General features: G+C 57.6%; 2 protein-coding genes across 3 annotated transcripts in view; both read right to left on the reverse strand.

Annotated features, from left to right (window-relative positions):
• The window catches only part of TFEB (transcription factor EB), a 50,206-nt gene extending 46,934 nt beyond the window's left edge, over window positions 1-3,272 (reverse strand). The window contains exon 1 of one of the 2 annotated variants that reach the window (XM_047794916.1): window positions 2,998-3,272. The gene's annotated coding sequence lies outside the window, so the exon portion shown is untranslated. Of the gene's footprint in view, window positions 1-2,973 lie in introns of both variants that reach the window. The other variant, XM_047794917.1, reaches the window with a different exon arrangement.
• A 1,397-nt stretch (window positions 3,273-4,669) lies between these two features.
• PGC (progastricsin) lies at window positions 4,670-15,312 on the reverse strand. The gene is made up of 9 exons (XM_047797296.1): window positions 14,658-15,312; window positions 12,444-12,594; window positions 11,918-12,035; window positions 10,630-10,748; window positions 9,964-10,163; window positions 8,159-8,281; window positions 7,206-7,353; window positions 6,384-6,482; window positions 4,670-4,957 (listed from the first exon to the last, which is right to left on the reverse strand). Exons 1-9 carry the CDS (start codon window positions 14,729-14,731, stop codon window positions 4,805-4,807), a joined length of 1,185 nt encoding a protein of 394 aa, XP_047653252.1. The 5' UTR covers window positions 14,732-15,312; the 3' UTR covers window positions 4,670-4,804.
• Window positions 15,313-15,563: the final 251 nt, after the last annotated feature.

The raw sequence follows: 15,563 nt of genomic DNA on the forward strand, positions 1-15,563 counted from the left end.
TACAGTATTGCTCTATTAGAGCATAAAGAGGACGGATGGATATTCTATTAATATTCTGTTATTGTTACACTCACATAGACATGCATAGACACACTTCACCTATATACATGTACCTAAATACTTATAATCTCATAACCACACACACAAACTCCCATTAACTGCACACATCCCACCCTGACATACAGAGCAGCACGGTGGACTCACCATGTACCAGGCACCTGGCTCCTCAAAGTCACCTGCCAAGTGTGTGCAATTTTCTCTCTCTCTTTTCAGATGAGGATACACACATTACACGCAAAAATGAGCACTGTATCCTGGGATATGGACACTTCTGGCAGCTCTGGGAACCCTGAACTTCCTCCCTCTGCAGAGGAAGCCAACCCCATTTCCATGGTCATCTCCAGGGCAGCCCCATGCTGGGCCCCCAGTGCTGACTGCCTTCCATCCCTAGGACAAAGGCCCAACCTGGCTTTCATGCCAGCTGCGGTTGGGGAAACCCCTGCTGCAGGCAGAAACCAAGTTGACTTTGAAAAGGAAGAGACAGAAGCCAGGGGATGGCTGGGCCACTCCCTGTGGGGGCAGGTGCTAAGTAACTCCATAAACTCTGGCTAATGATGCAATTACAGCCATAAACAGAACCCCAGGAGGGATGGGGCCAGAAGCCAGACCCTCAAAGGGCAGCCAGGCCTGAGGGGTGGGAGGCCCCTCCCACCTGCTTTCCAGCTGAGAGGCAGAAAGGGAGGCTTCACTGGCCACTGGGGGTGAGACGGGGAACCTCCATCACCCCAGAACCCTAGCCGGGCTCCTGCCAGCCCTGGCCGGCCCTCCTCGCCACCTCTGACTGTGAGTGACTAGGCCATCAGCCCGCAGACGGAGAGATCACCTGAGGAGGTGTCCCCAACCCCAGCACCCTCTCCACGGGGCCTGGAACCAGGAGACCCGGGTTCCCATCTGGCTGCCTTTCAGAGAGCAGAGCTGAGGGCATAACAGCACTGCAGCTGGAACCGGCCTTGTAAACTGTAAGCAACGTTGGCTGCCCTCCCAGACAAGCAGAGCGCAGAGTCACCCCAAACAGCCATTCATTTACACTCTCTGCTTCCCAGCTCTCCCTTCCCAGGACGCAGGCAGAAAGAAGGGGGCCGAGAGAGTCGCTACTGTTCCCAAGCCCGGGGAACTGAGGCATGGTCCCAGCACACCTCAGACCACCCGGTAGGTAGGGCTGAAGGCAGCCAGCCCTTCCCTTCTATGGCCTCCTCTGGCCAGCCTTTAACTAGTGCTGGTTGGCTGGCTCCCAGACTGTGACTTCCCTGAGGGCAGGGCCTGGGGGCTGTCTCAGGCTGGGCACAGTGAAGGGCTCAGAGGGAACAAGCCAAGGACCCAAGAACTGCATTCTGATCTGCGGGGACCTGCAGGTGGCAGCCCTGGAGGACACCAGAGACCAGCCCCCTACCTCCCCCTCCACCCCTAGTTACCCAAGGATGCCAGGTCTTGGGCCAGTGCAATTTCAGCCAGGAAGGTCCTGAGCCCACATCTCAGAGGTATCTTTGGGGAGGCCTGCCCCAGCCTTGACCTCTTCCTCACTCGACTAAGCACCCCTCATTCAGGGTGGGAGGCGGTGGGAGCTGGGCGGCAATTTATGGACACTTCCTCAGGGAACGCTAAGCCAAAGCGCTAAAGTTTAGCCCAGAAACTGTTCGCTCAGAACCATCCCCCAGAACGGACGGCGGGGGGGAGGAGGACGGCAGGCGCGGATCGGGCATCGGAGAAATACTCGGCGGTGAGGTGCTGGCTGAAATGAGGAGAGAGTGGGGGAGCCCTGGGCTGTGCGGGCGCTCGCGCAGACAAGCCCCGCCCCGAGCGCCCTCCCTCTCTCTCCCTGGGCGCGGGGCTGGGGCGCACCAGGCGGCTGCGGCGCGAACCTGCTCGCGCAACCCTGAGCAGCTCGGGGCAGCCGTGCGTGAAGCCAGAACCCCGGGCGGGAGGGGGCCGAGGGGCGGGGGCGCCTAGCTGGCATCAGCCCGCTCCCTTCGAGGAGGCGACCGCCCGTGCTGCGGCCGATTAGCTGATCGGGGTACCGGGAGGGGGGAGAAGGAGCGCTGACTTGGGGGCGGGACAGCCTCGGGTTGGGCGGTGCGGACTCAGGGACTCGGGGGAAGGGGGCGTGTTTTCCGGGATTCGGGACTGAGACAGAGGGGGGGGGTACTCGGAAGGCGGGCAGATGGCTGGGAGTTCCAGGGAAGGCAGAATCCGGGGCGCGCGGTGGGTGAGCTCTGGGGTTGGGGTCCCCTAAGGTCATGGAATAACGCAAGAGGGAGAAAAAGACGGCGCTCGGGGATGCCACAGGACGCGGGTAGGGGCGGCTTCTTCTAGAGACGAGGGGGAGGAAGGGACGGGAAGGGAGGGAGAGGTGGTACTTCCACCCACCACCCCCCCAGCAGCCCAGCCCCCGGGGCGTGGCGCCGCTCCGGCCCTCCCACTCCCCGGACCATCCAGGCAGGGCCTGGCCTGGCCGGACTCGTCCCCCGCACACCTCCCCTACCTCCGGCGCCCTCCCCCTTGCCACCCGCCCCAGCCGCGTCCGGTGGAGAAGAAGTGGGCGCAGGGCCCACACGCCCTCAAACTTCTTGCAAGTTCACTCCCACGCCTCCCGCCCCTTAGACTCCCAGCTCCCGGGCCGGGAAGGCCCATGCCCGCCCCGGCCCCTCCCGCCTGGTTACATAAGGTCTCAGAGAAGCCGCCCCCCGGCCCAGGCCTGAAGGGAGGGGCTGGAGGGGCTCCCGAGCACCGCGGGCAGCGCCGCCCCGGCCATGCGCCGGGCGTCCCGGGCTAGACAGACAGCGGGGCGGGTGGCACAGCGGCGCACACGGTCTCGCTCCCCTTTCTAGCCGACACCCCCACCCACCCACCTGTCTCCCGGACCCACTGGATCGGAGCAGGGGAGCCTGGGTCGGGGGTTCCGGGCCCTCCGCTCACCTCTTGCCCCCTGGTACCGCTCACCTATCTCTGAAGGTCAATCCGTCCGCCGCCCGCGCCCCGCGGCTCTGGCAACTTGTCCCAAGTTCAGGTGTCCGGCCCGTGAGCTGCGCCGGCCGCCCCCTCCCGGGCTCCTCCGGCTCCGCGCCACTAGGGAGGCCCGCCCAGTCTGCCCTTCCCTCTGCAGTCGGCGCCGCCGCCTCTCCCTACGTCCAGCCTGCGGCCGCCGCCTCCGCTGTCACCGAGCCCCGCGCCCGGCGCCGGGGCTCCTGCTGTCACTCGGCATCCACTTCCCGCCGCGCCCGGCAGAGGGCAGCATCGGATACTGCGGCCCCGCCCCGCCCCGCCCCGCCCCTCGCCGGCCTGCCGCGATGTTCGCTGGGAAATGTAGTCCTCCCTGCGGCTCCGATAGGCACGCCGGGATTTGTAGTACCGCTCTAGTCCAGCCTCCTATAGGGACTTGGCATTTAATTTGGAAACTTTGTTCCAATTCGTTTCTATCCCTTGTGCAAGTTTTCTTTCTCTTTTCAGTAAGTGATGTCCGAACCACAGCTTACTACAGTACACCCTGTGGCCCATCTGACCCCCAAGGAGAGGCCTACAGCAGGAGTCTAGGAAAGTTAGTTGTAGAGTTCCAGATGGTGTGCTGTTGCCATAGAAACCCTCTCTGTCAAACCTCAGTTTCCCTCCTAGTTTGGAGTGGGGTACCAGACCTGGATCTTGAGCATAAGGGACAAGTTTGGTCAGTGTGGTGAAGGAAATATGACTATAAAATTGAGCCCACCTCCCCTCCCATGAGTTCTCCATTTATACCCTCTTCCCACATAGACCTCATTAGCCCAATCTTGTAGGTACCCCACCACCACCACCACCGCCATGTGGCCAAACAGAAATTTCCTGCCTGCTGGAAGTTACAGGATACTGAGCTATCATTCTCTGCTTTCTCCTCCTCTCCATACCATCTTGCCCCCCCCCTACCCCACCCCATGTCCTAAGGATTACAGGGATGATGTCCAGAAGGACAAGACCTCTTGCTCAGGTGGTTAGAACAAAAAGGCTTGATTTTCATTTTCATGTAATTCAAGTAGCAAAGTCCATGGTTAAGAGCCAGGCCCTGGGACATAGGAGTCTGAGTGAAGATATGATCAGCTTGACTCAGCCCAGATCTTCGGAAACCCTCCTGGAAACAGGTTCTGGTGCCATCAGCTACCTCCCTAAAGGACCCATGACAGTTACAAGTGCACATCAGCATCCAGCCTTCCTCTGAAAACTCCTAGTGCAAACCTGACCATAGATAAGAAGGAGGCGGCCTAGATTTAGGAGACGTTGGCCCTCCAGTCACACTGTTAGTACACATGCCCTGGGGTCACTCGGGTGGTCGTTTGGTAAAGTGCAGAGCATTTTGGATTGTCCATTACAAAGGAACGCCCTGCTTCAAGGCCACTGTCTTCCCTCTCCGGAGAGACGCTGTGGACTTCCAAGCTTTGAGGGATACGGGGCCCATCCCCAGGCCCTACGTTGTGCCCTATTTCCCTGAGAACATCAGTGCCCCACTGCAAACCTCCTAGAAACTTGGGGAGACCATGATCCAGCGGGAGCCAACTGGCCCTTGGCTCTCATTCCCCTCATTCCCTGAGACCAAGAGCTGCCATGCAGCCACACCTGCCCTCTAGAAACAACAGGCTGGTCAGCATGGAAGAATGATTTATTGTTAGAGCAAGTCCAGAGTCCAGAGAAGGAAGGCTGAATGCAGTAAGGAAGTGCAGAGAGAACCCCCCGTAGGGTGGGGTGCCGAGAAGAAAAAGGGGACCCAAGTGTCCAGGGGCTGAGTCTAGGCAGCGGTGGCGAAGCCCACCCTGTTGTTGCCCAGGTCGAAGACAGAATAGTAGGACCTGAGGAAGACGTCCCCGAGGATCCACAGGGGCTGGCCATTCTGGGAGGACACATAGGTGGGCTCGACCCCCACCATGCAGAAGCCGTCCTCCTGCACAACACAGAAGAGCGACGCTCAGACACCTGCTCACCCGTGGATGGCACCGCTCAGCCCAGAGCCCCAGGCCAGTGGCCCAGATGCAGAAACAGGCCAGCTAGAGCTTCTGGAAGGCTCACAGGCCAGCTGAGCTGCCACAGCCAGGCCTGGTGGGAGATTCTGGCACAGGTGAGAGCAGGCTGCCCTTGACCCCCTCCTGCTCCTGATTTGGAGCAGGTCAGCTTCATGGAAAGCCTTGGAACCAGACCAACTCGGGTTCAAACCTGACTTTGCCCTGATCAGCTGTGCAGCCTGGGGTCCGTTACTTAACCTCTCTGACCCTCCAGGGTTTTACTTGTAAAATAGAAATTAGTGCCTTCCTCACTGAATGCTGTGATGTATGAGCGGGATGACGTTAAGTGCTTCACTCAGTGGCTGACCCTAGTCGGTGAGGCAGCTGGGCCTCAGGCCCCCGCCCCACAAATTAATAATAATTATTAATAATAGATGACACGCTGCTGTTTCACAGCCTCATTCCAGAGAAGGGGGTTTAGACTCAACGAGTGGAGAAACTAAATCAGTGCCGCAAGGCGTCAAGAAATGGTGCAGGTAGGAACTCCTGCTGTGATGCAGTGGGCTTAAGAATCCGACCACAGTGGATCAGGTCGCTGACTGCAGGGATATGGGTTTGATCCCTGAACTGGGAACTTCCGCATGGCTATTTAAAAAAAAGAAGAAGGAGTTCCCATCGTGGCGCAGTGGTTAACGAATCCGACTAGGAACCATGAGGTTGCGGGTTCGGTCCCTGCCCTTGCTCAGTGGGTTAATGATCCGGCATTGCCGTGAGCTGTGGTGTAGGTTGCAGATGCAGCTTGGATCCTGCGTTGCTGTGGCTCTGGCGTAGGCTGGCAGCTACAGCTCCGATTAGACCCCTAGCCTGGGAACCTCCATGTGCCGCTGGAGTGGCCCAAGAAATGGCAAAAAGACAAAAAAATAAAAATAAAAATAAATAAATAAATTACACTTAAAAAGAAAAAAAAAAGAAGAAGAAGAAGAAGAGGAGGAGGAGTTCCTGTTGTGGTGCAGTGGAAACGAATCTGACTAGTATCCATGAAGACGCAGGTTCGATCCCTGGTCTCGCTCAGTGGGTTAAGGATCCAGCATTGCTGTGAGCTGTGGTGTAGGTCAAAGACGGTTTGGATCCCGCATTGCTGTGGCTGTGGCGTAGGGCAGTGGCTACAGCTCCAGCTCCAATTTGACCCCTAGCCTGGGAACCTCCATATGCCACAAGTGCAGACCTAAAAAGCAAAAAAGAAGAAGAAGAAGAAGGAAGGAGAGAAATGGCGCAGATAAGGAACCCAATCATTTCTGACTCCTCATCCCCCTCCTCCCACCCCGATGGTGTCCCCACTGGCTCAGCCTGCTCAGGGCCAGGACTTACCTCGAGGATGTAGGCGGAGGGTGGCAGAGGGAACTGCACACCATTGATGATGAAGGTGAAGGTGGGCAGGCTCTGGATGTCTTTACAGTCCACGAGAAACTGCAGAGAGGAGCAGGGCCCGGCTGCCTCATCTCCCCCCTGAGAGTCCCCACCAGCCCCGCCATCTCAGCCCCTGGGGTCCCAGACCTGAGCCCCAGGCCCGCGTGTGGATTAGAAGTTACATCACCAATAATGCTGTTTTTACACATGAGGGTGCGCATACAGTGGGTGGGATGTGGGGAGAACTGAGCATCTTTCTCCCAAAACATGCCTCTGGCCTGAATTTCCCCCACAAAGGCCATCCATCCACCAGTGTGAGTGGGAATGCATTATTATTTTTTTTTAATTCAATGAAGTTTATCAAATTTATAGTTGTGCAACCAAGGAATGCATTCATTAGGCAAACCTTGGGTGGGCTCAGGAGGGGTTGGGGATCTGTGGAGGTGACAGAGGTATGGATTGAAGGGTTGTCCCTGGTCACTCACAGGCCTGGCCTCACATTCTAGTTATTCCGCTCTTACAGCGAAGCCCGGCGGGGGTTTAACCTCTTTCCTCTCAGGGGCTGAAGCTCAGGGAAATCCAGCCTAGTAGTGACCTCCTCACACCCCTTAAGCACAAGCATCTGGCCCCATGAATCAGCCTTCAGGCCCCCAGGAGCCCCCGGCCCCAGGCATCCCAGCCTTGGGGCGGCTAGAAGCATGGAGGCCAAGAATCAGGCTATTCTGGTGCTCCCAGCAGCAAGCACAATTGCCCCCTGGCTGTCCACACCTCCGCCACACGCACCTCTCCATACTCGTTCTCCTCGGCCCCCGTGGCCTGCACGAGGTCACTCAGGTAGTCCTGGGGCACGGTGAGCAGAGACGTGCCAGTGTCCACAATGGCCTGGCAGCCCTCAGAGCACCAGCCAGAGGCCTCGTCACCAATGAGGAACCTGGACAGTGAGGAGATGGGGGGCGTCAGCACCTCCCAGCTCAGGGTAGCTGGGGGTCAGGGGACAGCCAGAGGATCAACGGGCACCTCAGGAAGGTACAGACTCTGCAGAGGCCAATCCAGCCACCCCCTGGCTTCATAGCAGAGTCTGTCAAAGGCCACCTGAATGGCCATGGAATCTCTTTCTTAAAAGCTCCAAGGATGGGACTTCCCATCTTGGCGCAGCGGAAACAAATCCAACTAGGAACCATGAGGTTGCGGGTTCAATCCCTGGCCTCGCTCCGTGGGTTAAGGATCTGGCGTTGCCGTGAGCTGTGGTGTAGGTTGCAGATGCAGCTCGGATCTGGCGTTGCTGTGGCTGTGGTGTAGGCCAGCAGCTACAGCTCCGATTGGACCCCTAGCTTGTGAACCTCCATATGCCGAGGGTGCAGCCCTAAAAGACAAAAAAAAAAAAAAAAAAGGCTCCGAGGATGGTTCCAGAAACGCTGAAGGCCAGGGCTCCTAATTCTTTGTAAGTACTTTGAACAAATTACCCCACACACACACACCCAGAGACCCCAGTTTCTAATCTCGACATCCCTAGAGTCGAACTACAGGGTCTGAAATGTCTGGGGTTCCAAGTCCTGCTGCTTCCTATGCTGTCCCCACCCCACCTGTCTTCTCCAGGCCGACCTGGGCCTTGACACTCCAGCTGACGTCAGCTCTGACTTTTCGGGCTCAGGCCTCCAGGGTCCTCTGTCCCCACCCTCCAGCAGTGTGTGTGTGACAGGAAGTGCCCACATCCCCAGGGCCCAACACAGACTCACTCCTCAATGCCAATCTGCCAGTACAGCTCCTGAGTGACGGGGGCCCAGTAGATCTGACCAGTGTACAGGCTGCTGTCCACACCCCCCAAGACGAGTTCTCCCCCGTCCTGAGAGCTCTGCTGGCTGAGGGAGGTAAAGTGAAAGGTGAGTCAGGGAGTGGCTGTGGAAAAAGTCTTCCCTGTTGAGACGTCACCCCCAGAGGAAAACAGAGGTCCTGCCCCGGGCTTCAGACTGCGGCTCCCTGAGGGCAGGGCTGTGTCTCCCCTCAGACGGGGTCTCCCTGAGTCAGGGCTGTGTCTCCCCTCAGACTGGGGCTTCCTGAGGGGAAGAGGCTGAATCCCCTCATCTTTGACTGGAGCTTGGAATTTCCGGTGCCGTAGGCTCCCCGATGCTGCTGCTCTGAAAAGTGCTGCCCCTGGGGAAGCTGCTGGTCGTCTGGCCCCGACCCTGCCCCGTGCTGCCTTCTCCTCTCCCTTTCACTTCATGCTGCTGGTGGAGACTGTCAATGGGGAGCCAGACCCTGGCCCGGCTTGTTACTTTTCTGCTGGGATTGGAGGCAGGTAGGGCCTGGGTAGAAGAGAGCCCACCCCCCCCCCCACCCCCGCCACCCCTGTTAGACAGTAGATGAATCGAAGCTCCTAAAGGCGAGACTCAGAGTACTTGTAAACAGAGGTCAGCAACATTAGTGACAGGATAATATTGTCGAAAGTCAGATTCAAATAATTAAGCCCCAAAGAGTAGCTGTTGACTGTCTCCAGAAAGGGGCTGTCTATTTTGGAGAGCACACAAGGAAAAGTCCATCCCAGGCCACACACCCCTTCCCACCACTTGGCTCTGAGACCCAGCCTCATTAATAACCATGGGAGTTCCTGTCGTGGCGCAGCAAAAATCCGACTAGGAACCATGAGTTTGCAGGTTTAGCCCCTGGTCTTGCTCAGTGGGTTGGGGATCCGGCGTTGCCATGAGCTGTGGTGTAGGTCACAGACACGGCTCGGATCTGGTGTTGCTGTGGCTGTGGTGTAAGCCGGCAGGTGCAGCTCCAATTCAACCCCTAGCCTGGGAACCTCCATATGCCGCAGGTTTGGCCCTAAAAAAACAAACAAACAAAAATAAAGAAATAAATAACCGCCATTGGCTGTGTTTGTGGTAAGGATAACAGCGTGTTAGGAGTTCGTGGTGGACCTGGACCTGAACCTGAAGCTTCCAGGATCTGGTAGAACAATAGATCCAAGGATCTGCAAGCAATAAATTACTACACAAAAGAGGTGTCCAGATGGAAAACATTTGGTCAGGGGTAAAGGAGCTGACCCAGACTCTGGGCAGGAGGTAAGGCCAAGAGGTACTGAGGATCAGCAGCTGTACTCAAAGCCAAGTTCAGCCAGAGGAGGGAGAGGTTTTGTCTGGGCCAAGAAACACAAAGAAGGAGTTCCTGTCATGGCTCAGCGCTAACGAACATGACTAGCATCCATGAGGATATGGGTTCGATTCCTGGCCTTGCTCAGTGGGTTAAGGATCTGGAGTTGCTGTGGCTGTGGTGTAGGCTGGCAACTGCAGCTCCTATTCCACCTCTAGCCTGGGAACTTCCATATGCCGTGGGTGCAACCCTAAAAAGACAAAAGACAAAAAAGAGAGAGGAGTCAAAGAAGAGGCCATGGGGGCCAGGGACAGACTCAGGAAGTGGGGAAGAGTCAGAAGCCCAGGAGGAAAGGCCCTGCTGCACGATGGCTGGGAGACCTCCAAACCCCAAAGTGACCAGCCCCAGTCGTCCCCGGTGGCGGGGCTGAGGGGGGCTGGGCGGTTCTTACTTGCTGAGGTAGAAGCTGAAGACTGGGCTTGTGAGCGCATCCTCCTGCAGGAGGCCCTGCATGGCAGTGGTGGCCCCACCCGCAGACAGGTCGGGGTAGGCCAGGCCCATGATGCCATCAAACTGGGCATACAGGAAACTGATACCTGGCTCTGTCTCACTCAGGCCGAACTCCTGGTCGGGGACCTGGATGCTCTGGATCTGGAGGAGACACAGGATGGGAGGGGACACATGTCACTCCACCCACCTCCCCCAGATGGGCCCCCAGCTAGACCCCTCAAGGGTCTGATCTCTCTTCCTCCCTGGCCTCTGCTTCTTCCCTTCTTGACAGGTTTGCACAAGCCACCTGCTCTTCCAAGGAGCCATTCCTGGCTGCTGCAGCCGCCTCCATCCCGAGGCTCTAAGCTCCTTCAGGAAAAGGACCAGGTCACCCCAACCATCATGGTCCCCTCAGTACCTGGCCCCCGATAGCCCTCTGTGAGGATTCAGCGAGCCAATGGATGAGGCTTTATGGTACTGACTTCCCAGCCTGTAGTGCCGGAGATGTTTTCCCATATTTTTCAGGGCCTCCATCTAAGTCTCTCCATCATCAGACGCTGAGACCTACAAGGTTCGAATCCAGCTCGGGGCCCCGTCTACCTTCCCCACATCCCAGGGCATTGCTCACCTTCAGGGTGTCATAGCCGAAAAAGCCAGTGAGGCTGCCGCTGCCGTACTGCAGGGAGAAGGTCTGCCTGTCGGTGGAGTAGGTAGAGGACTTGCTGGGGTTGAAGCGGGCATGGGTGGCTGCAGGGGAGGGAAGATTCTGGAAGTCAGGCTGGGCCACGCTCAGACCTGCAGGGCTCCCCCACTGTCTCCCAGCCTGTGCTGACGTCCAGGGCCCACATCCCACCCCCGCCGCTGAGTCAGGAGGTGGCCAGCTGATGTCCCTGACATTGGAAGGTCCAAAAGAACTGGCCAGCCCTGACCCTGAACCCCCCTCTAATTCTCTGATGGCCAGAATCTTGAGACACCCTAGGACAGTGACCTCCCTGTGGGCAGGTTGTATAGAATTTACCTCCGTCTCCCCGGCCCCCAGCAGATCTGACACACGGTGAGGGCTGAGAGATGACTCATCAGACGGAGGGGTGCTGCTGGGGCGTCTGTGCCTTCCTGAGCCTCCCCTCACCCCGAGAAGCCAGCCACGCCAGGATCCTGTGATAGCCAAGCGTGGGGCCAATGGCGTGGTGGGGGCGGGGGCGGGTGCCTTCTGGACTAGAGGTGTCAAGACCCAAACCCCAAGGCTTTGGTAGGGACCAAGGCAACCCCAGGAGTGAACATCTCCAAACACAACTACAGGAGTTCCCATTGTGGTTCAGCAGGTTAAGACGTAACTAGAATCCATGAGGATGTGGGTTCAATCCCTAGCCTTTCTCAATCGGTTAAAGATCCAGCATTGCCGCAAGCCGTGGCATACAGTGCAGATGCGGCTGAGATCCTGCATTGCTGTGGCTGTGGTGTAGGCCAGCAGCTGCAGCTCCAATTGGACCCCTAGCCTGGTAACTTCCATATGCCGCAGGTGTGGCCCTAAAAAGACAAACGAACAGACAAAAAAATACAAGTGGCAGACCACACCTGTACTGTTCTCCCGCATCCCTCTGAGACAACCCTACATCATGGGAAAAGTGTCGTAGCACCGAGAAGGATGGATGGCATTGCCCACAGTGAACAGCACCAGGCGGAAGGGCTGGGCTGGGCCGGAGTGGGACCAACGAATATGTACTGGGGAGCGAGGAAGGCAGAGGGGCCACCCAGCTCCGTGCCCAGCTTCTTCCCCGTGGCCTGGGCATGCCGTGTGACCCTGGCCGAGTCTCTGGGCCCTTTCAGGACTGAAGCCCCGCCTCCAGCAATCTTTAGGCAGCATGGCCCTTCCCCAGAGGGTGTCATTACCCTCCCCTGCCCAGCCCAGCACTCACTGCAGGCCAGGCTCTTGCAGTAGACAGAGGGCACCCACAGGTTGGAGGAGCCGGTGTCAAAAAGGACCAGGAAGTTCTGTGGTGGGGTCCCGATGCTGATCTCGCCAAAGTAGGCAGCCTGGGGTGGTGGGGGGCGGGCATGGGGCAGGCCAGTTAGCCCTGGGGGGACCCAGGGACCTTCAGGCCTAGCCTTCTTCGTGGGCAGAATGGCAGCGTGACCAGCCCCTGCCCCACAGCCCACACCAGAAGCAGGGGCCCAAGCCTGCCCTCCACGCTTGCCCAGAACCCCCAGACCCTCTGCCTGAGCCTGCGCAGGGCAGCTGCAGAGGTGTCTGTGGACTTAGCTGCCAGGGCAGACACTGCCCCTCCCAGGCACTGCTGGGCCATCGAGTTTCCAGGCTGGCAGGTCTGGGAGAAGGGGGCAGGCCCCGGGGGCCAGATGGGAGGGTGCTGCTTGCAGCCCAGGCCTGGCCCTCAGCCTTTGGCAGCAGGGAGCCCGGGAGCCTTGGGAAGGGTCAGGACTCACTTCCAAGTAGGCCATGGGCTCCAAGGCCACGCTGAAGTCGCCGAAGCGGTACCTCTGGGCGGGGTCGTACTTGTGGGTCTTGAGGAACTCCTCCAGCAGGCCCTTCTCCTTCATGGCCTGACGGATGGACTTTAATTTCTTCAGCGGGACTCTGCGGAAGGGCTGGGGTCAGGGCAGGGGCTCCCTCTCTCCCACAGTGCCTCTCTCTCTAACTGTACACCTCAGGCTCCCTGCCACTCTGTCCCTGTGTGCTGATGTTTGCATGGGTCTGTGTGTCTCCCTTTTTCCCATTTTCTTTCTCTCTCTCTCTCTTTTTTTTTTTTTTAGGGCCACACCGTTGGCATATGGAAGTTCCCAGGCTAAGAGTCCAATCCCGGAGCTGCAGCTGCCGGCCTACACCACAGCCACAACCACGCCAGACCCAAGCCGCATCTGCTACCTATACAGCAGGTCACGGCAAAGCCGGATCCTTAACCCAGTGAGCAAGGTCAAGGTCGAACCTGCGTCCTCATAGACGCTATGTTGGGTTCTTAACCTGCTGGGCCACAAAAGAAACTCCCTCCCCTTCTCCATCTCTGTCTCACTCTATCTCTTTCTCCTTCTACTTCTCTTTTTCTTCCTCTCTCTTTACAAACTCTTCTCAAGATTTGGTCCAACGGGTTCCCTGGGGGCTCAATGGGTTAAGAATCTGGCATTGTCCCCACCGTGGCTCCGGTCACTGCTGTGGTTTGGGTTCAATCCCTGGCCCAGGAACTTCCCATACCATGGGCATGGCCACAAAAAAAGACTTGCTCTGAGATTCAGAAACCTTCACCCACACCTGCACCTACCCTCCTCATGGGTCCACAGTCCATCCCTGGTCCTCTGCTCTCGAATATCCCATAGACTCTTTCCCAGGAAGGGAAAAAGGACTTCAGACATTACCCTTTGCAGAACTGGGGCATTTTTAAAAAAGGTTTCAGAGATGGCGTGTTCACCTCCAAGAGAGTTCTCGTGTATGGCGGCCCTCAGGCACCAGGTACCAAGAGAACAGCCTTAGACCAGGGCTCAGAAGACAGGGTCCTAGTTCTGTCCATGCTGCCACCTGTCTGGCCTGGGTCCCATCACTGTCCTCTCAGGACCCTGGGATGGTGGGGAGTTTGGCCTGGGTGGCCTGGGGGCCCAGATCGGTTCTGGGACTAGAACTTCTGTATTATGGGTTTCTGCCCATGTCCCCCCCGAGACCTGCTTACTGCCATTGGCTGGGGGTCTCCGCAGGCCCACCCAGACTTGCTCCCGGCTCCAGAATTCCTGCTTCTTTCACTTCTTTCTCCATCTTGTCCCCATTCCCTCAGGACCCTGCATTCTCCAGAAATTCTCTGCTAAACCCATTTTCTTTGAGCTATGAAGGCTGATAGTTGCTTCTTGCTACCATCGCTGCAGGATGCATATATATATATAATCTTTTTAGGGCTGAATCCAAGGCATAAGGAAGTTCCCAGGCTAGGGGCCAAATCGGATGTGTAGCTGCCAGCCTACACCACAGCCACAGCCATGTGGGATCCGAGCCGTGTCTGCTGCCTACACCACGGCTCATGGCAACGCCAGATTCTTAACCCACTGAGCAAGGCCAGGGATCGAACCTGCGTCCTCATGCATATTAGTCAGGTTCATTACTGCTGAGCCACCACGGGAACTGCCTGGAATTTGCATATTAAAAGAAGTTTCTGAGAGGAATCATCTCTTCACGTCCCCAAAATTCAGTTTAATGTGGAAACACAGGCAGTGTGGCAGGCCGGGAGCCCTCCCGACATCTGTGAGCCCTGCCACCTCATCCCCTTCCTCTGACACCTCAGCATATAGAGATTACATGACTGCTGTTTCTGCTTAGATGATTTTGGCATATGCCAAACAAATTGGGGGCCTTAAGGAAACTTCTAGCAAACGTCTCCCTATCCAGAAATAATTGTACCGGCCATTCAGGGTCTGCTTGGGTGGCAGTCACCCCTCTTCTCTTAGCTCCAAGTCCATCTTTTCTCATCACTGGGAAAAGGATGGTGCTTCCCCCTTTCCTGAAAGTTTCCTGAGGGCAGAGGCTGCGTCTCCTCCCGCCTCTGCATCCTGTCTGACACTGACTCGTGCCGCTTATCGCGCTAATCTAGAAATCCCAGAGCAGCAGCAGGTCGCCCCTTGCAGACCCGCACTTGCAGACCAGCAGCCGGGCCCCAGACTCACTTGATAACTGACGCCTCCAAGAGTTGGAGGCAGACCAAGGTCACCACCATCCACTTCATGATGCCCATGCCCATCTGGCCGCAGCAGAGAAGTGACCCTACGTCGTGCGTCGCCGTGGAGTGAAGGCCCGAGCGCTCCTTCCTGCTTTATACCCCTGGGGACGCAGCCCGGGCCCCGCCTCCCTGCCCTGGACAAGCATGACCTCCATCCCCGACGAACCCCGGGCTCCGGGCCTCAATTGTTTCTGTGTGTTTTCCCCTGTGAGGGCGGCCGCAAAGCGCTCTTCATCATATTGACTTTTCAGTAGAAGCAGTGGTGGCCAGGAGCTGCAAGCGATAAGAGAACAAAGAGCCCAACGCTGCAGGGTGTTGACTTCTTGTCCAGGAACCAGAGGTGTGAGGTGGACACTTTGGGGCGAGGGCCCGAGAAGGGTGGAGTGAGGGCAGTAGGATCTGTCGGCAGGTTTTTCCGTCCTTGGGACTTCTGACACTGGGCAGCAGATAACTCTGGTGCCTCTACCAGAGGTTGAAGAGCATCCCTGGCCTCTGGCCCCTAGATGCCAGCGGCACCCCCAGCTGTGACGACCACACGTCTCCAGGCATTTCCGAATGTCCCTTTTGGGAGCAAAAATGTTGAGACTCGCTGGTATAGTGGTGAGGCACCCAGAGGCTCCAGCACCTCCAAGCCCTTGGGGGACACAGTGTGGGGTGTCCAGGGGATGGGGGGTCCATAGCTAGGATGAGAGTAACGATAACGGTGGTAGTGAGTGTGGTGCTGATGGTGGTGACGATGGCGCTTTTCTCAGCAAGGATGCACGTGGTGGGGCTGGGTGGCCAGTGGCTCAAGTCAGAGCTGGGCAGGGGGAAGGTTTGGGAGGCTTTCCTGGTCAGATGGGGCATTTGGAGA

This window comes from Phacochoerus africanus, chromosome 9 (genome assembly GCF_016906955.1).
Source record: "Phacochoerus africanus isolate WHEZ1 chromosome 9, ROS_Pafr_v1, whole genome shotgun sequence".
Lineage (NCBI taxonomy): Eukaryota > Metazoa > Chordata > Mammalia > Artiodactyla > Suidae > Phacochoerus > Phacochoerus africanus.